This window comes from Bubalus bubalis, chromosome 14, assembly GCF_019923935.1.
Source record: "Bubalus bubalis isolate 160015118507 breed Murrah chromosome 14, NDDB_SH_1, whole genome shotgun sequence".
NCBI lineage: Eukaryota > Metazoa > Chordata > Mammalia > Artiodactyla > Bovidae > Bubalus > Bubalus bubalis.
Window position 1 is genome coordinate 26702990 of NC_059170.1, and position 20656 is coordinate 26723645.

Genomic DNA, 20656 nt, shown 5'->3' on the forward strand with positions numbered 1-20656 from the left:
TCATTTCAGTTGTTTGGCATTTTTAAAATAGTTCTATGGCTTCTGCCCGGGCCTTGAAGGATGCTGGGCTCAGCCGCTGCTAACCCACTTTCACCAAGGAGAAAGCCAACTGAGAGACGGCCCGCAGATGTTTGTATTAATCGCTGAAAATGGCTCAGGCGCTGACCTATATGCTGGGGATGCGGCAGAGCAGGGGGTCAACTCCCTGCCCTCAGGGAGCTTTGATTCTGGTGAGGGGAGCCCAATCTGTCTGCAGAGAAGTGTTAGAAGACCGGGGTGGCGAGGGAGGGTCTTAAAGGGGGATGTTTGGCTGCAGACCTGAATGGGGAGAAGCAGGAGCCATGTGAGGAGAGGGGGTGAGAGCATTTTCAGCAGGAGGAAAGGCAGTGGCCCTGCATGGAGTTGGCTTGGTGGAGTTGGGGGCCAGAAGAAGCTCATGAGGCTGGAGACCCCAGGCGAGGGGAGATGAGGACCCGTGCCTGGCCAAGGCTGGTAGGCCCTGGACCTATTGCTGAGCGGTGGGGGTTCCACGTGTGCAATCTGAGGCCCTCGGTGTGCTTTAGCCTCAGAAATGGCATGACCAGCCGGTGGTGTCCTGTGGCACCAGGCTCCTGGTGGGGAGGGGCCACCTGCAGTTGAAGGGAGGACAGTGGTGGTGGAAGTGCGCAGCACAGGGGCTGGGGCCCATGGGACCTGCTGAAGCCTTGGGGGTCTGAAATCCAGGATCACCATAGGTTTTGTGTCTTAAGCCTGGTGGGTGGGGGTTCCATCTATGAAGCTGTGGTAGGCTTGGTGAAGGAGTGGGGAAACTGGTCAGGGGGTGAGGGGTTTGGGGAGAGGAGGCCACGTCCACTTGGACAGGCTTGTTGACGTCTTCAAGGATGTGCCAAGTAGGCCTCTGCCTGTCTGAATCTGGAGCTGGGGTGGGCGGGCAGCCTGCAGCCTCCCATCTGAGAGTCCCTGGTATGGGGCTGAGGCTTTGGGTTTCACTGTTGCCTTTCTCTGTTGGTCCAACTGCCAAGTTTCAGAGCGAGGTTCCAGAGACCAGGGTACAGCTAGGCTGTGTGCCCACCACTCTGGGCATTCTGATGGCTGGACCTTGACGGAGGGTTCTTTCACCTCTGGAACCGGGAGAATTTGTCGGGCTGCCACCTGTAGCTCTACCCTTTCAGTCTCTGCAGCTGCTTCCCAGAGCTTGCTTGGGGCAGGTCCTTACTCCCAACCCTGATGGGCTCTTGGACTATTTCTGTGGCCAGCGTGAATTTAGGAACAAATATTCTTCTGGACTTCAAAGTTGATTTGGAAGCCCTGACTCATACTAGGATATTTCTGCACCAAATTAGTTTTTTTTTTTTTTTTTAATTTTTGAAGGGAAAGGAGTGATTGATGAGAGCATGGCATGTCCCAGCTGGTGTTCATTACAGGCTGTGGCTTTAGGGGCTGCAGGAGGCAATTGGAAATGCAATGCCCCATCTCCCAGGCTTAGACAAGGGCTCAGAATTAGGAGACTGAGCTGCTCAACTCTTCTGAAATTGTCAGGATGACTCCCTGTCCTTTGGAGGCTTTCCTGCTAGCAAGTGACAAGCAATTCAGGAAGTTGGAGATTCAAAGTCGGGTGACCTCATAGCTTCAACTAGTGTCCCCTTGCCTGTCTGGGGCTCAGGCTGGGTCACACCACTTGCCCTTGGGAATGGGGGTGGGGGGCTGCATGGGCCAGTCCCAGGCAAGGATGGAGCCTTGCATCCCTTCAGTAGCCAGACCTGAGACCCCTCTTCCCCCAACCCCAAGAAAATCAGGAAGGGGCACCCTTTCCAGGGCCCGAGAGCGGGCTCTTATCTAAAACTCGGAAATGAATTGTCCGAGGAGGCACATGTGTTGATAAAGCAAGAGACTTTATTGGGAAGGGGTGTCTGAGCAGAGAGCAGCAGGATGAGGGAACCCAGGAGCACGGCTCCACCATGTGGCTCACAGTCTCAGGTTTTATGGTGATGGGGTTAGTTCCTGGGTTGTCTCTGGCCAGTCACTCTGACTCAGGGTCCTTCCTGGTGGTGAACACATTGCTTAGCCAAGGTGGATTCCAGCAAGGAGGATTCTGGGAGGTTGGTAGGATGTACAGACTGGCAAATCCTCTCTGCTTTCCCAAATTCTTATGGTTGATGGTAGCTTGTTGGTTCCACGTTCTTTACCAGGACCTCCTACTGTTAGGATAGCTCATACAAGTGGTTATTCTCTTGCCTGGCCAGGTTCCAGTCAGTGTTTCCCCTAACGGGATGACAGCGGGAGGAGAGTCGGTACTGGGTGTTGCAAACCCCAGCATGTTTCCAGTGCCCCACCCCCAGCAATATGCGAAGCCCACACCTGTGTGCACCTGACCTGAGAGTCCCCCCTCCTCCCAGCATCTGGATCATCCTCCAGCCTCAGTCGTCTCTCTCGTGACAGGTGTGCACTGGGAGGCGAAGGCAGGGTTTGCCACCTCCAGGCAGCAGTGGAAGACCCTGTGAGGGTCTGGCCAAGCTCTTCCCTCCCCTCCTGTCCCCTGCCCCGGGCCATTCTCCTGCCACGTATTCTGCATCCAGGCAAAGTGGTCCTCACCCCCTTAAGGACGGCCGATGAGCTTGGCCAGATTAATTGGTCTATGGCTCCATTTTTGGTTGAAGGGAAATGAGTGATCCTCAGGTTTTAGAATGGGTCTGTCTGTAGCTGGTAAATACTTGTCAGATGAACGCCTGAGGTGTTGTTCTAGGCGGGCAACAGGTTTCTTTGCAGAAAAAAATTATAAATAATTACTCTAGTATTTCATGAATGGGCTTCCCAGTTGGTGCAGTGGTAAAGAACCTGCCTGCAGTGCAGGAGGCCCGGGTTTGATCCCTGGATTGGGAAGATCCGCTGGAGGAGGAAATGGCAACTCACTCTAATATTCTTGCCTGGAGAATTCCATGGAGAGAGGAGCCTGATGGGTTATAGTCCATGGGGTCGCAGACTTTCTCCAAGTGGGAAGTGAAAGTGACTCCTTCCTCTCCTTCCTGGGAGAGACCCCCTGTTACCATGAATCTTTTCCCACCAGACTGTCTTCATGTGTGTGTGTGAGGGGGTCTTGATAGAAGCTGTACAGAATGGTTTCCTGTACGTGTTTTAAAGAGATGGTGTCTGAATACAGCCGTCTTGTTCTGAAACTTACTGTTTTCATTCAGCAGCATGTCTGGGAGGTTTATCTGGGTTCGTAGAGTCTTCCTATTTGATTTAGAATATTCCACCATTTGCGACCTTTCTGTGGCTGCTGCCCGTGGAGGGCGTCCTCAGTCCCTCTTGTTACAGGCTGTGTCTCTGAGCATCCTCTTCGTGCACTTATACACGAGTTTGTCTTGAGGGCTTGTTCTAAGGTGTGGAATTTCTGAGCCTGTTGTAAATTTCTCTTGGTTTAGCAACATTTTTTCCCCAGAGTGGCTGTATCACTCCCAACTGCAGTGTCTGAAAAGTTCTCTTGTTCAATTTCTTAAATATTGTCAGTCCCACAGCAGAAGAGGGGGATTTTCTTGGTTTCATTTGTATTCTCTCAATTTCTGGAGAAGGTTTTTCTTATGTTAATTGGCCATGTGGATTCACTTTTTGTGAATTGCTTCTTTTCTGTGGGGTTGTTAGTTTCTTTTTGTAATTGGTGTCTTGAGAGCTCTGTGTGTATTCTGGGTTCTAATCTTCTGCTTGCTTGCAGAGATTTTTGCTCTCCCTGTGGCTTGGCTTTTAATTCTGTTTATTGTGTCTTTGGTCGAGTAGAAGTTTTAGTTTGCTCTTTAAAGGTATAATTGACATATAACATGTACATTTTAGGTAGATGATATAATGATTCACTGTATATATTGCAAAATGACCACCACAATGAGTCTGGTTAGTGTTCATTATGATAAATAGTTATAATTTGTGTGTGTGTGTGTATGTGTCATGAGAATGTTTACAATCTGCTTTCTTAGCAACTTTCAAACCTATAATATACTTCTGTCACCACCAAGCTGTACATTTCACCTCCATGTTTTCAGCTTTGACGTAGTCAAGCTCATTAAGCTTTTTCTTTACGTCTTTGCCCTTTGTGTCTTCTTCAAGAAGTCTCTTTCTGCCTCAAATTTAGAGTGAATGTCTTGTCCCAGTTTGCCCAGGGTGGTCCTGGTTTTAGCGCTGAAACTCCCATGTCCTGAGAACCGCTGAGTCCTGGGCAAACCAGGACAACTGACTCATGAACACCTCCACCCGTTTCCTTTTGACGAGTTATAGCTTTTTCCTTTACATTTGTTTCTAATCTGCTATACATCCGTGAATAGTATGAGGTAGAATACAGATTTTTTTTATATTGAAGTATAGTTGACTGACAATGTTGTGTTTGTTTCAGGTATACAGCTAAGTGACTCAGTTACACATGTAAATAGATGGATATATTTCAGATACTTTTCCATTTTCCAATATTACAAGATATTAACTATAGTTGCCTGTGCTATATGTAGGTCCTTGCTGTTCGTATATTTTATATATAGTAGTGTATATCTATTAATTCCAAATTCTTGATTTATTTCTCCTGAATACAGATTTTTAATAGGAATTTCAGGAGTCAAAATGTTTAACTCAGGGAGTCATTGGTTCTGATGGAAAGGTCCAGGCATGTGTTAGCAGAGAAGGAAAGGTGGCCTGCGGGAGGGGAGTGGACATGTGACCCCAAGGCAGCCTGTGTCTCCTGAACCTTAAACTGAAGCAGGTTTGGGGCAAGAATTTGCTTTCTGATTCAATAACTTATATGGTTTTATTGATATGATCAATACTTCATTTTGCATTTAAGAAACCCCTTTTACCCAGAGAACCTCCCTGGTGGCTCAGATCATAAAGAATCTGCCTTCAGTGTAGGAGACCTGGGTTCAAGACTTGGATTGGGGAGATCCCCTGGAAAAGGAAGTGACAACCCACTGCAGTATTCTTGCCTGGAGAATTCCATGGCCAGAAGAGCCTGGCAGGCTACAGTCCATGGGGTTGCAAAAAGTCAGATATGACTGAGCAACTAACGCTTTCACTTTTACCCAGAAACACCAGCCCACAGGGTCAGGTGTTTGGAGAATCCTAGGTGCCCTTCCTTGCTGCTCAGCTGCTGTTAAAGGCTGAACTTGCCCCGCCGCCCGACCCCAGAAGGAGCCCCTCCCTGTGTACCTGCACAGACATGCATCTCAAGACTTAAACTCAGGGCACTGGGTCCCCTCCTCCGTTTGGGCTTCATTAAGGCAACCTGCTGCCTTTGGGATTTCTACTGAATACAGTTGTAGTTTATTTTGAGGAGGAGCAGTAGCAGCAGTGTATACCCTTTGCACAAAACTCCTCCCAGCTGGGCTTGGGTATTTGCTGGGGCTGTGGTGACCAGAGGGGCCTGCAGCCCCTGGAGACCCCATACCACAGCCCTCTGTCCACTCCCTTGTTAGCGCTCCATCCTCCGGGGCCAGTGTGTACTGGTCCTGCAGCGATCTGCTCACTCACTGCTCTGGGCACACCTGTGGTCACGTGTCCATTCTCCTCCTGCAGGCCACCTTTCCTTCTCTGCACACACGTGACAGGTGGGCTTCCTGAGTGCCTGGACAGCAGGTGGGGCCTGGGAAATCCTGCCTTGTCTCAGCCCCTGGAGAGAGCTGCCCTTGGGCTCTAGAAGCTTCTTCCTTTGGGCAGCATCTGGTCTTACATGGAGCCTCTGGTTTCTCCCCAGAGGAGACCCGTTTTTGCAGAAAAATCCCCCAGTTTGACATTGATTTCCCTCCAGAGTTATAGGAAGCAGCTCACAGCATCTCTATTTGAGTCTGCCCTGTTTTTCTGAAAGCACATCGTATTTCTAGGCTGTTTCCAATTATTAACACACCCTTGCTGTAGCAAACTTAAAACAGGTGAGTGGAGGCCCGCCTGGGCCCTCTCCTCCAATACTGACCCCTTGTATTTTGTATAGGTACAGACAGGCACCCTTGGCAGTCACCTCCTTCCCACCCTCCTAATTTATTACACTTACTCCTAATTTAGAAGCTCCTATCAAAGCGTCTGCCTCACCTGCTTCCCTGTCCATCTGTGTCCCATTCTGTCGTCAGCAGGTCTCCTGGAAGCCAGGCAGGCACCCTGCTGCCTGCACTGTGTGCGTTTGGATGATGGGGGTCACTGCCGCTGCCCCGCAGGGCAAGGACCAGAAATAGACCCTGCCCGCGATGAGGTTTCTGGTACGAGTGAAGGACTGCCTCTCTTTCCACTTAAGAGTGTCCCGAACATCTGTGTGAAGAGAATGTTATCTTTCATCTGTGGCCACATTTCTTTTAATTCTTACGCACTCAGATACTGAGGATGTTGGCATGGGTGAGGCTTGTTGCAAATTTCTATTTTTACTTTAATCGCTTTTCTGTCTGGGCTTTTTCCTATGAAAAAGTGAGTGTCTGACTCTTTGTGACCCCATGCACTGTAGCCCACCAGGCCCCTCTGTCTATGGAATTCTCCAGGCAAGAATATTGGAGTGGGTTGCCTTTCTCTTCTCCAGAGGATCTTCCAATCCAGGGATCAAACCCAGGTCTCCTGCATCGTAGGCAGATTCTTTACCATTTGAACCACCAGGGAAGCCCCCTTTTCCCTATAAGCCACAGTAAAAACTCATGGTAAATTAGCTTCAATATTTTACCTCTTGGTTAAACATTGGGATGATAAAAATTAAGAGGGGGTATTCTTTCATTTATGGAACAGAATGATTTCTAACTTGGAGAATTATGGTGAAAGTGACAAATATTTGGTAACAATCATTTGTATTGGGTCTGCGTGGGAGTTACCACCGTGGGAGAGGCCAGGCTGAAATCTCCTTTGTGGGAATGGAGATGATCCAGCAGCCAGGGCCAGACCTGTCCTTAGCTCTTCCCCTTTGTCTGCATGTCTCTATGGGAGGTGTGAGCCCACTTGACAGATGAGGAAAACCAAGGCTCAGAGAGATGGAGTAAGTAGCCCAAGGTCGCACAGCTGCTGGGGCTGCACCTGAATGTGGGTGGTCAGCTTTGGCAGCCTCTGGATTCTTAGCCTTTGCTCTCCTGCCTCAGGATTTTTGTTCTCTGCCTTTTATCCTGGAAGACAAGGCTAGTTCTTGGTGCCTCTTGGGTGAGTCCTTTCTGGAGTCCCCAACTTTGGCTGTACCTGGGAGATGCCTGATTTGGAAACAAGGTGGCTGGTGGGAGGAGAGAGCCCTGCCCCTCAGGTGGATGTCTGTGCCCCGTAGGTGGGATAGGGTGGTTCTCTCCCTTAGTCCCCCGGCATGGGTCATACCCTTCATTTGAGTCTTGGGTTGACCTTGGATGTGCGCACATCCCTCTTTGCAGATGGTCTGTGTGGGGTCACCCAGGGCTGTGCAGCAGTGGGAGAAGGACCCTTGGAGAGCTGCACGACCTTCCCCTCTGAACCTCGCCCTCCTTGTGGCTAGAGGATGACACCGGGACTGGAGGCCTCAGACACTCAGGAGAATGGATGGGAGGATGTGTGACTGCCGAAACGGAGGACCACAGACTTTGCAGGCAAAGTGATGCCTGTTTATTGTCACGTATCCTCCCCTGGGCTGGAGGTGTGGTGGACTCAGCCGGTGCCCTGCTCTGAGTCCCATGGGCTGGAGCTGAGGTGTGGCCAGGTCTGTGGTCCTTCCTGGAGTTCTGAGAGGGAAGCCAAGTCCAGCTCATGAGTTGCAGGACCTGGGTCCCCATTTCCCTGCAGGCTGTTGGGGGATCATTTCCAGAGGCCACTGTGTTCCCTTGTGGCTCCCTCAAGTCCAGCAGTGGTGGGCTGCATCTTCCAATGCCTCGTCTCTCCTCTGCCCACTCCTCCCCTTCTGTCTTCCCTCTGCCTTGAGGGTCCTGTGATTACACGGCCAGGTCCGATCATCTGGGATAATCTCCCATCATCAGGAGACTGATGGTATCAATCAGGCAGCCGTTGATAATCCAGTTTTTGTTCACAAAAGCCTTCCCTGCAGTGCCTAGAGTCGTGTTTGCATGAGTAACTTGGGGCTGGAATCTGAGGGTATTCCCGTCTACACTCTTGGGTAAGTTGATTAGCCCAGGGTCCAGCCCACAGTGAGCACTAGGTAAGGACAGGGTGAAACCACTGTGGTGGGCCAGGTTACACCAGCTCCATGAATTTGTGTTGGGGGAGGGGGCAGTCACATCCAACTTCAAGGAACAACCCCCTTGCCCAAATTACAGAGCACAGGAATCAGTTGGTAACTGTGTGATTTGTAACAGTAATCCTGTGTAGGAATTTATTACAGTTCAGCTATTGGGTACCTTTGCATCAAGAGTGGCTGGAACATACACAGTTACAATGTATGTGGGCTCCATCCACCACTCTGCATTCCAGGCTGCCTGTGTCTCTCCCAGTCCAGTGCAGCAGCCCCTAGCCCACCCCCTCATCTCCCGGCCCCTCTTTGCCTCCCATAACCTCCCCAGAGAAGAGAAATTCATTTTTTCTTTCCTGGGTGGGGACCCTTCTGGGTATATCGTCCCAGCATAAAATCTGTGCTTTGTACCATGGGTCATGAGACCACTTGGGTCCTGGGCCTGTCCCCCACCCTCCCTGCATGCCACCCTGCCCTCAGCGCTTTGACCACCCAGCCTCTTCTCAGCCCTTCTGACTGCCCAGTACTTCCACCCCAGGGTCTTTGCATGTGCTGTTGTGGGGAGGGACCTTCCCCTCCCCTTCCCTGCCCCCTACAGTGCCTGGCATGTGCTGTGAATGAGTGAATCAGTCAGTTGGACCCCAAACAGGGGCCTCGTGTTCTCTAGAACATGCTTAGAGCAAGGCTATGGGCTCCGTGTGGTCTTCAGACCCATGCCTTTTTTAATGCCGTGCCAGCGGCCCCACCTCCTTGGGTCTTTGCTGTGTGTTTCAGGTTCTGGTGGGAGACAGAATCCACTTCACTCTAGATTTCGGCCCCTCCACTCTTTCCTGCTGATAGACCCCCAGAGCTCATTCTTCTAAAATCCTGGGTCTCTCAGGTGACCCTTCAAAAAAATGAAGTAGGAGGGTAAGCAATCCCCCAAAACTGCAATGTGACGTACCAGGAGTAATCTTTGTTGCACCCCAACTCGCTGAACTGATGAAGCCTCTGCTAAGCACAGATATGAATTCTGTCTCCCCGTGTGCCGTGGAAGTCACAGGAGCTCTTGCTAATGTTCCAGAATGGGGCCTGGTGAGGATGCCAGTATCTAATTGCCTAAATAACTTCCCTTTCCCCCACGAAACCCCCGTGGACCCACCAGCTTTAACCCACATACGAATTTAGTGAATTATGGGCTCTGAAAGAGATCACGGCTTCTGTGAAAACACGGACAAGCCATCATTATTTATAGGTTTGTACAAGTGGGTTCTTGGAATTATCACTCCAGCTGCGGAACTTAAGATGTATTTTTAAAGTACTACCGATAAGCCTTGTGCTATGGATTTTCTGTAATTTATGGATTGGGCGCCATGCCGTGTTTGAACTATTCTACGATGAAGTACTCTGTCTCCCATTCCTGCTGCGATGGGGGTGTTGGAGGCATAAATCTGTGTGTGGTGAGGCAGTGAGCCCGGCTCTGGGGTCTCCATGGGAAAGGAAACTGGTCCCTTTAGAATATAAATCCAGTAAACATTACAGTGTACACGCTGAATCGGAGGAAAGAGTCAGTGTTTGGGTGACAGTGACCTTTATTTAAACGTGACATATCTCCTTTTAAAAGAGTGAAGTGGCCGGATGGTTGAGGCGGTGAGCGTGACTTCCAACGAGCGCTGTCCTTTGCCCTTTTACTTGTGGTCAGCATTCTAAGCATCCATGTCCCTCATAATCCCTTTCTGCACAGTTTGGGGCATCCCATCCTCATGTGTCCCCCTGGGCTCATAGGGGGCCGCTGTGGCCCCAGGGCCACACAGGACACTCAGGCAGGGCGCAGGGACAGTGCCATCAGCGTCTGCCAGGCTCATGGTGACAACTGCCTTTTCTCTGTGTGACTATCCGTCAGCATGTTTCCCAGGGGCCCTGCACCAGCCCCTCTCCCTGCGTTTGTTGCTGCTGTTCAGTCGTTCAGTTGTGTCCGGCTCTTTGCAACCCCATGGATGCCAGGCTTCCCTGTCCTTCACCATCTCCCAGAGCTTGCTCAAACTCCTGTCCATTGAGTTGGTGATGCCATCCAACCATCTCGTCCTCTATCGTCCCCTTCTTCTCCTGCCTTCAGTCTTTCTCAGAATCAGGGTCTTTCCTAATGAGTCAGCACTTCCCATCAGGTAGCCAAAGTATCAGCGCTTCAGCTTCATCATCTGTCCTTCCAATGAATATTCAGGACTGCTTTCCTTCAGGATTGATTGGTTTGATCTCATTGTACTCTAAGGGACTCTCAAGAGTCTTCTCCAACACCACAATTCAAAAGCATCAATTGTTTGGTGCTTCCCTCCATTAGCTGTAAACGTCCTCCAGCAAGGAAGGAAAACAGGATGAACCAGGACAGGACCGGAGGGTCCATGACACAGATGAACCTGCCTGGGGCTGTTTTCTGTCTTTCCTGCAGCGGGCACCCCGTCCCTCCCCTGGTCAGGTGTCTTGTTCCCCATTCTTCTGCCTCTATCACTTCCATCCTATGTGGTCCTCCCTGGTCACCTGCAGGTGCTCAAGGCACGTAAGATGTTAATAGGTCAGTGTCTTGCATCAGAGGACTTTTGTGTCCCGAGAGCTGGGTGTCCTGTAGAATGCCCTCACCCTGTGAGCAATGCTCTTCCCCTACCCTCACCTAGAGGGGAGACACAGAAACTGATCAAAACCCCTCTCCTGCCTGGAGCTCAGACTCTGGCCCGGAAGGGCTTCTGTAGCAACCTGAGCACAGAAGACACTGCGAGGCAGGCTAAGCATGTTTCTCAGGCCAGCTCTGGCTGCTGTGCCTTTCAGGGTGGGGACCATGGTTGTTGACATGAAGGATTTTGTTTTAGAAGAGTGTGTATAGAAAACAGCCTCAGCTGGCACTACATGAATCACCACCCTGGGTAGCCTAATGGGCAAGGCCAGTGCTGGAGACCCCACCCAGGGCAAAGGGCAAAAGAAGCCAAGTTCAAGGCTAGGTCAGCCCTCTGGTCAGGGAAGTTCCCAAGGGCTACAGTTGGGTGCAGTTCCTCCTGTAAACAGCAGAGGGCAGGGCTCCCCTCCTCACAGCAGGTTCTGGGGGACCTGCTTTGTCTTCACTCTCCCCTTTCCTCTGGTCTTGAATCCCCATCCTGGGGTATGACCTCTGGCCCCTCTTTCGTTGGTTCCCTACGAGCTTGGCTGGAATAGTTCTTTTTAAGCATTTGAATTTGCTGGTTTAATTCTGTTCCTGTGATGGGGAAGGACAGTTCCCTGGAGCCTCAGGAGAAACATCAGGATGGGGGGAGGGGGGTCAGGAAGTGACCACCTCTGTCCCTGAAAGCCTGGAGCTACTGGGGTTCTGAAGATCCTGAGCCCCTTTTCCTGGAGCAGCTATATGTCGACCCCACTGGTGCATACTCATTGGTTCAGTCAACAAACACCTGTTCCCTGGGCCCTTGCAGAAATCTTGAGGACAGACAGTTGGTGACTTTCACAATTTATTGGGGATCCTGCAGGCTGGAACTTGCAGACAGCAGCCTTGTGCACACTTCGGGGGCCAGATCTTTGCAGACCTCCCGCCGGCCCCAGTCTTGGCATGGATGACTTGAAAGGTCCAAGTTTCTCCTTCTGGCAGTTCACTGGACTTTTATTTCTCCTGATCAGTAGAGGTCAGGTCACTAATTCGTTTTAAACCTGAAACTGTTTTTATTATGGAACGTTTCAAAGCTAGAGAAAAATACAATGGCTATCTCTTTCCTTACCTGGCTCAAACAAATCGATATGGTACTGACATGTATGTTTGACAACTGAACTTGGGTTGTTACCTCTGTCTTCCGCCCACGCGCCACACCTCCCCCACCCCCTGCCAATCTCCACGTGAGCTCCTGGAGCAAATGCTAAGTCTTATCTTTTTCTGTGCCTTTAAGTCTCGCCATGCACTTAAGGGGAGCAGGCACAGCTGTGTAGACCACCCAAAGGAACTAGAAATGGTTTTAGGTAGTATATACTTGGACAAGGCATTGGGGGAATATTGGCAACTATAGATAATCCTTGTGTCCTTCGTCCTCTGCAGGTGTGACAGGGAGGCTACATTTCTGTTGCTGGAGTGATGCTTTCCTTTAAAATGCATTTAAGTGCTGAGCCATGCTGTGCTGTGCTGAGTCACTTCAGTCGTGTCTGACTCTGTGACCCTGTGGACCATAGCCCACCAAGCTCCTCTGTCCATGGGATTCTCCAGGCAAGAATACCACAGTGGGTTGCCCTTTCCTTCTCCAGGGGGTCTTTCCAACCCAGGACCAAACCGATTGATTAAAAGAAAAATATTGTCAGTAGCAATACAGGTTCTGAGTAGGGAAAGCCCCAAAGCATGAGGGTGGGGGGTGGGGGGACACAGCTGGAAGCCCATGAGTCCACCTTCCTTCTCGCCTCCTTTTGCCCATGACCCTGGGCTGCTGTCTCCCCCACTCCCCTGCCCGCCTCAACCTCGCTGGTCCATCTCTGCATCTGCTGCTGGCTAGGCCCACTGCAGGCCTTGTCATGTAGATGTGGGAGGCACTGATGATGAGGTTGAGGGCTTCCTGAGACCTGCCTGTGTTTGGGCCAGGACACGGCAAGGCTCTTGGGGCTGCCTGAGGACACACTTGGAGAGACCCCAGACCAGGGGCATCGGCCCTGCCTGTCCTGGCTTATGACCTGGGCAGGTACACTCACTTCTAAGGTAGCTCACACCTCTGAGGCTTGTGAGGAAGAAATGATACCCCCCCTCCCACTGCCACCCCAGAAAAGGGCTCAGCCTTTTCCCCATCCAGCACATTTTTATGTGGATAAAAAGTGTTTAGTAAAATGTCCTACCAAGTTCCTCTTTGCCTCATGGTATGTGTTGATGCTGAAGCTCCAACACTTTGGCCACCTGATGCAAAGAGCTGACTCATTGGAAAAGACCCTGATGCTGGGAGAGACTGAGGGCAGGAGGAGAAGGGGGCAACAGAGAATGAGGCGGTTGGATAGCATCACCAACTCTATGGACATGAGTTTGCACAAGCTCTGGGAGATGGTGAAGGACAGGGAAGCCTGGCGTGCTACTGTGCATGGGGTCGCAAAGAGTCGGAGACAACTAAGTGACTGAACAACAACAACAATGTGTTGACAACTCCAGTGAAATGTTTTGGGTCCTCTATTGATTTATTGGCCACCATTGTTGGCTCTATCCTCCTGCTACCTGGAAGACCCACTGCAAGTGTTTCTCATTTGTTTCTGTTGGATCCCCAGTGTCTGGCAAGCCCACCACCTACACAGTAGGCTGTGGGGGTTTTTGGAAGGAAGGAAGGTTTGGTTTCTCTGAGGCCCCTGCTCCTAAGAGCCCAAAGCCCCGTGTGCAGTGAGGACCGTCATCTCCTGTGTCTCAGTTCTGTCCTTGGTCCTTCTCCCAGCGCTGCCAGGTGCCCCTCCTGCACCCCAGCCCTGCTCCAGGGCTGGACATGAATGAGCAGCCCAGGAAAGTCCCTGGGCCCTGCCCAGCTGTGGGACTCCTGGCACACTCCTGCTCTGAGCCCCAGTTGATTTTCTCATCACAGTGGGGCTGAGAGCCGCATCTGCTCCCTGGGGTGGTTTGAGGGGCTAAGATGGGATCCCGCCCATTGGAGCTTGATGCATGCCCCCTCACCCCGTGTCCCTGGGGGCCTGCCCTCTAGGCGTTTGGCCCCCTTCCTAGCCCAGGCTGTGTGACACCACTTCCCACCATGTCCCTCTCTGTGCACTTTACAAGGCTGGCCTCTTTTTCCTTGCGCTTGGGTCCCTGCCTTAGCTGATGTGGGAGTTGCCTGTGTTTCCCCGCCCCCTGGCACCCGCCCCCCCCTCCATCTAGCAGGGTGAGAATTGCTCGTTAACACCTCGGGGGACACCTCTGTAAGTGGCAGCCCTAGCGGGTGTCACCTCCCTCCCCTGGTCTCCTCAACTCCATCAAGGAATCTGGGGGAAGCCTCCCTGGAGGAGCCAGGCACCCCTCCTGCCTCTCTCCTCGGGGCAAGGAGGGGTGGGGCAAGAAAGGATGGGCAGAGAGGACGAGGATGCGGTGGGCGGGGATACAGGTTGGGAACGCTCCGCCCCCTCATTCCAGGGAGCTCCTGGGCAGCAAGACCCCCGTCTAAATCCCCAAGAGTGCAAACCCCGGCCGGGAACCTCTGGGAAGCTGCTGGGGAGATCAGGCCCTGCCTCCACCTAGGGAGGCACCCTCTCCAGCTGGGGGAGGGGAAGGAAGCAGTATGTGGACTCCTTGTTTCTAGAGCCTGGCTGGGGTGGGGGTGGGCGATCCAGAACTCAGGAGTAAGCCCCCACTTCCCTCAGGGCTGGCGGCGTGCAGTTCAGGTATTTGAGACCCCTCCCCATCACGGCGCTGGCTCTCACTCCCCTCTCTCGTGACGTCAGGCTCCTCTCGCGCGGCATGATGGGAGAATCCTAATGTTTTCCAACAGATGCTCCAAGAACAGCTTTCAGATTAAAGCTATTGCCAGAGCAAAGATTCTTCTTTTTTCCTTTCTTTCCCCGGGGGGTGGGGGGTGGGGTGGGGGGAGGGAGCGCCCCCAGAAATTCCTGGACATCACCCCCTGCCCCAAGCACGCAATAAACACTGACAAGAAAAAGTTTTTATTTCCTGGTTCAACTTTTTTTTTTCCTGGAATATAGACTGAAGAATGGGAATAAACACGAATAAATAACGGAGTGAGGCCGCGCGCGCCGGGATGCGCCTGGCTGCCGCCGCCAGGCTATTGTCTCACCGCCCTGAAGCCAGCCCTGGCCTCGTCCTCCTGCTCCTTCCCTTTCCCTGTCCTTTTTGATTTTCCTTTTTTAAAAAACGCCCCCTCCAGCCCCCTGGCCAGTGACCTTGGCCGCCTGGATGCTCTGATTGCACGCGGCTCCTTCCAACTTGCCCCAGCGCCGCCGGGCCCATGGCTGCGTCCGAGGACGAGAGCAGCTGCCTCGTGTCGCGGGGCCGCTCTCAGAGTGACCCCAGCGTCCTCACCGACTCCTCGGCCACCTCCTCCGCGGACGCCGGGGAGAACCCAGGTAATGGGCGGGCGGGGGCGGCCGGGCAGGCGGGGAAGGCCAGGGCAGGGGGCACTGGGCTCACGTCCCCGGCGCTGCTTCGCGTCGGGTCTGCGTTTGGGGAGCCGCGGCAGGACTCGGGCGCTCAGGCTCCCCGTAAGGCGTCTGAGAGCCCTTTGTCCGAGGAGGAGCCGGTTTTCCTGGTAGAGACCGGCGCTCCGCATCCGCCCTCCTTGAGGACGGGTGGGTTCTGCTGTCCTCTCCTAGGGGCTGCCTTCCTTTGGGTGCTGACCACCTGGGGGACCAGAGGCAGAACCGTAGCCGCCTCCACCAGTGCCGGCTCCGAGCTCTGCCTCCCTCCCCCGGACCCCAGCTCCGGTGGCCCAGGCGGCCTGGCTGGGGCGTCCCCTCGCGGGCAGGGAGTGCTTGGTGCGGCAGCCGCGCAGAGGGGCTTCCGCGGGGCACCCAAGTCGGCGGGGCCTGGCGCACCTGGGCGCGCCCACCCGCCTCCCGGGACAGGTGTGTTGGCGGAGCTGCCACGGGGAGATGAAGGGCGTGCGTGCGCCAGGACGGAGCCCGATTTCATTAAATTATATGGACTTCGTTCACTCCCCCACCCCCACAGCAACGTCGATTGTTTAGGTGATAAATCCGGTCACAAAGGCGTCCATAAGGCTTGATTGATTACTTTCCAGAGAGGAAGAAAGACCTAATAAAGCGGAGGGTGGGGGGGAGGTGGGGTGGGCTGTGCGCCTGTCACCATGGAGACGCAGGAAGCAAAGTGATCATTAAAACCTTTCTCCACCAGAAGGCAATTTTCACTTCACAGGGAGAAGTCTGAGCTTCTGAAATGTAGGGTTCAAAAAAAGAATCAAAGCTGGTGTTTTGGTATGGAGCCACAGGACTCCATTGGTATCCTAGGGAAGCAGGGTCCCTTCACACGTTCTGTTTTGACAATAAGTTGCTCTTACCTTTCTCTGATGACTCTCTCTCTCTGAAGGCACCAGACCCAGATGGGGACTTGATCACCTTAACTGGTGGGCGTGCAGCTCCACAGGGCCCCTGGGGCTGGGGTGATCCAGCTTCGTGGGGAGATTCCTTCACTTTGCTGGAACACAGAGCAGCTTCACTATTTAACTGCAAAGAAAGACCCGTTAGAGGCAGCTGTGTGGGCGCCAGGGCCCAATCTGAAATTTTAAACAATAAACCCATACAAGGCTTGTAAGATTTCTTTGTTAAGACTGTTGACAGTGTGTCATTTGGTCAAACTAAGGTACCAGCCTGAGGAAATCCCTGGCTTTTTGCTTTTGGTATCTGGGAGGGCAAGTTAATTTCCTTGGAGTTTCAGGCAGAGGCAGCTCTAAGCAGACCCTTAAGGCTTTAATTAATCCTTTTATTAGAAATCAGGGATTAAGCCTTCAGCACTCCATGATGGTTTGGTTTTCTCTGTGTCGGAGATGCACATACATGATTGTTCCAATTATGGAAGTTGAGTGGCTCGTCACGAGAGAATCCTCAGCTCCTTTTGTCTCCCTGGCAGTGATAGGACGCAAACTTGAAATGGGAATTATGCAGGATTTAGCTTTTCGGCTGTCTGTGAGTTGATGCCTCCGTGGGTGGGAACACGGGGCTTGGCAGGTGATTCGTGCCGGTCCACTTGGGGGAGAGGGGAAAGGGCTTGGATGTCCGTGATGCAGTGACGGCGTGGGAGGATGAAAGCCCAAGTTAGTCTCAGGTTCACATGCACAAAAGGGGACCCAAAGAGCAGAGACCTGGGGTTAAGAGTCTCTATGTATAGAATTCTCTGAGTGGTAGAACCTTAATGAAAAGGAAAAATGAATGAAGTATTTAAGAACTGGGTTAGACACAGGAGTTCCGGTGGAAAGAGATTCAGAATCTTCAGGTCGGAAGCAGCCTGGGAGCTTGAAGTGGAAAGGGTGGATTGGGGGAGCATTTTCTACAACTGCTTTGCTTGGTTGGCTCGGCGTATGCTTGCATACCTCTTTTGATGGGGAACTCACTTCTTTCTGAGGCAGTGCATGCTTCTCTTTGGGCAAACCCATTTAAAAATTCATTTTCAAATGGTTCGAAATGGCCTGCTCTCAGTCAGTCATGATGGGATCGTCTCCCTATGCATGGTACCTTGGCTTCCAGAGAAGCTGGTGGCGGTGTCACACCCACCTGAGGCATTTCTTCACTAGGCTGTAGAGTCCAGCCCTTCAGTCCTCTTTCCCTGAATAACCTCTCCCATTCGCCCACCTGCTGCTCTGAAGTGAGGCTGGTGAGCCGGCTGTGGAATGACCTGGCGCGCAGTCACCTGCCTCCATCTTTGGAAACCACAGTTTCTTTGTTTTTATAAAACAGCTCGCGATGGCATTTGCCCTTTTCCCCTCCAAAGTGCATTTTTAGTGCATCAGTATTCTCACAACAGAAACTCAGAACATCACAGGAAAATAAGCAGTGACATCTCTCTCCCTCCCTCTCCGCATGTTATCTCTGTGATGAGCTCTGTGGAGCATCTCCACCTTTTCCTGCGTGTTTATATCTACAGGTTCTTGGGGAAAGGCATTTGAGAGAACACAAGTGGTTTCACACCACATGGAAGGTTCTCCAGTTTGGGTTTCTACTCAACACTGGATCTTGGAGGAGGTCTCACCACATGGCAAGTATATCTCCATCTCCTTTTCTTAATAACCGCATAATATCCTGAAGAATATGTTTTTCTCAGTTGAGCTGTATGTGTGTTTCCATTTTTTACCCATTACAAGCAATACAGCAGTAGTCATCCAGGCAAAGCCTCCTTGTGCTCCCATGTGAATTTCCTATAGGCTGTGTCTAGGTCACAGGAGATTCACATTTAAAATTTTTCTGATATCGCTTCCCCCTGGAAAACGGACCCATGATGCTTCTTCAGAATCTGAGCGCATCCTTTCTCCAAAGCCTTCCCGATACCTGGAGTGGTCCATCTGGTTTTCTCTCTCATGAAGGGTGACAAGGGGCATCTCGTTGTGTTAGTTTGTAGCTCTGTGATTGATGGCAAGTGTGAGCATCTTTTTGTGGCCTTATTACTGTGTTAAATCTCTCTGTGGCTGCATCTATGGCTGTGGACTTCCTGGCAAGGGTGAAGGCCTTTCCTTGAGGACCGACCCTCATGCTCTTTCCATATCATTGCTCCACTCATGATTCTGTAGGCAGCTTTCCAGGGTTCCTGTCTGCAAATCCTCACTCTGTGCTCACAAGTATGGTCAGGATTTTCCCCACAACTTAAAATTTTAAAAAGGCAAGTTGGCATCCCCATTGCCTTTCCTCCTCTGAGTTCCCAGTCTCAAGGAATTCTATCAGCTCTCAGACTGTGGCTTTGGTCCTGTGCGGACCTCCTACCCATCTAGTCACGTGCCACCTCCTCATTTCGTCCCTTTGCTGCTCTTCTGGTCCCCTCTCCCCACCACTTTCTCCTCCCTGGGCTTTTGCTGCATTGCCTTCTCTCGGCTCCCTGCTCATCCCTCTATTCCTCTCCCCGCCCAACACACAGCGGTCCCTGCAGGGCCATCCCTTGCTGTCTTTTCCCTCCACTCTCAGCTCTCTTCCTGGTTTCCAGAGAGCAGAGACTAAATGAAGAGTTACCAGGGTCAGCTGTTTAGAATGTTTCCGTGGGGACTTGCAACTTGTCTTTTTCTGTGCAACCAGGTAGGGGACCTTTCGATCTCAAGTGGGTTTCTCAGCACCACTGACATTGATAACGGGGTCCTTCTCTGCTATGGGGTGTCCTGTGCATTGTCAGATGTTTAGCAGCATCCCTGGCCTCTGCCCTCGAGAAAAATAGTAGTAGCCCAGCCCTAGTTGTGACCATTGAAAATGTCTTCAGACTTGCCAGATGTCCCCTGGGGGCAAAATCTCCCTGGAGGACTGCTGATGTAGCTATTTCATTCTCAAACCCTGGTGTGGATTAGAGTCACCTGGAAGTCACCTGTTCACCCCACCCCCTTTGTTTCCGGTTCAGCCTGTGGTGTATGCCGGTGAAGTGCATTTCTAACGAGTGACCAGGTCACGCTGATGGTACGGGTCAGGGGACCAGATCCAGGGACCCACTGAGTCTAGTCCTCCCTGAGCCACTGTCTCAGTCTCTGCTGACAACTTCTGTGCATGTGTGTGTGTGTCTAAGTATGTGTCCAGTGGGTTCTGCCCTGACCTGTCTGCCTCCTGAGCCCCAGACCGCTGTGTCCTTCGACTCCCTGCTTGCCCAGGTCTTGATCTGATGTTGCCTCCTCAGAGGGCCCTCTTTGTTTATCTGATGAGATAAAGTAGCTGCCTTGCCCACACTACCCAGCTCTCATCCCAGCTTGTTCACGATGTTCATTACTGCCTGGGATTTAGGTCTTATTCTCAGTGGACCGTCCCCACTAGGCTGAGAGGCCATCGCCAACTGCTCACTGGAGGCTGTGGTAAGCATCTATGGGACCAGGCACAGTGTCTGAGTGAATGAGGCCTGGGGCTGGCCAGATGGCTGGATGGGCCCACTGTGGGCAACCTGCTCAGGGGCAACTTGAGATGGCTGGAGGCTCAGTGTGGAGGGGGCAGGGGCCATGCCCCTCTGCAGGGACAAGTCCACCTCTGCTTATGGCCCAGAGAGGGTGAAACCCTCAGAGCATCCACTCCCGTCCTGAGCTGCAGACAGACACACAGACACAGCCCCACCTCAGACTCTAGGCTTGGCGTTCCTTTGCTGTTTATGGATGCCCTGCGTCGGGTGGAGACGAGGGGTCTCAGCCTGCTTTCTCCATGGCCTGGTTCTCCCGGGCTTCTTTCCTCAAATGCTCTCTTTCTCTGAAGTCCTGAGTTTTGGGGTTCTCCCTCTGGCCCCTTGCAGAGCGTCTCCATGGCTTAATTAGCAATAGAACTCTGCAGTAATTACCTCGTCAGCTTCTTCTTTGGGGTTATTAAACATAAAAGCTGGGTGCTTAAAAAAATACAGAGTTTAAAAACTTAGAATGTTTCCTGGTTATGAAAACAACTGCACATTCCTCGTAGGAAGTGATTGAAAGCTTTTGAAACTTCTGTTCCTCATCCCCTGCTCCCTTAACAGGACACAGAAGGCAGTGACAAGGGACAGCTTTGTCCCTGGGACCTTCCCAGGTGCCAGGCGTGGCAGAAGGTCAGACACAGTCAGGGTCCAGGGTTTATGCCCCGCCCCCACCCCATCCCTTGTGGTCACTTCAGCCACTTAGCATCTCCTCACTGATCACTCTTTGAAATGATCTCACTTATTTGACCCACTTGCTTATGCTCTGTCCCTCCTGCTGGGTAGCACTCTCCAATACTGTAGTCATTAGCTACTTACAGCAATTTACATCTAAATTAAATAAATCAACCTTAAAATTTCCTTTCCTTGGTCACACTCGTCACATTGCAAGCACTCAGTTGCTACGTGTGGCTGGCAGCTGCCGTGTTACATAGCATGGATCTAGAATATTCTATCCTTGTGGGCAGCTCAGTCAGCGCTGCTCT

The 20656-nt window shown here is 52.0% G+C and overlaps 1 protein-coding gene across 4 annotated transcripts in view; it reads left to right on the forward strand.

The window, feature by feature from the left end:
* Window positions 1-20656, forward strand: part of PHACTR3 (phosphatase and actin regulator 3) — a 218286-nt gene that overhangs the window by 1691 nt on the left and 195939 nt on the right. The window contains exon 1 of one of the 4 annotated variants that reach the window (XM_045162669.1): window positions 14624-15172. The exons of 1 other annotated variant lie outside the window; for it this stretch is intronic. In XM_045162669.1, the coding sequence (XP_045018604.1) occupies window positions 15055-15172 (118 nt within the window). In that variant the 5' untranslated portion in view covers window positions 14624-15054. Of the gene's footprint in view, window positions 1-14623; window positions 15173-20656 lie in introns of those variants that run through there. 2 more of the 4 variants (XM_045162672.1, XM_045162673.1) reach the window with 2 other exon arrangements.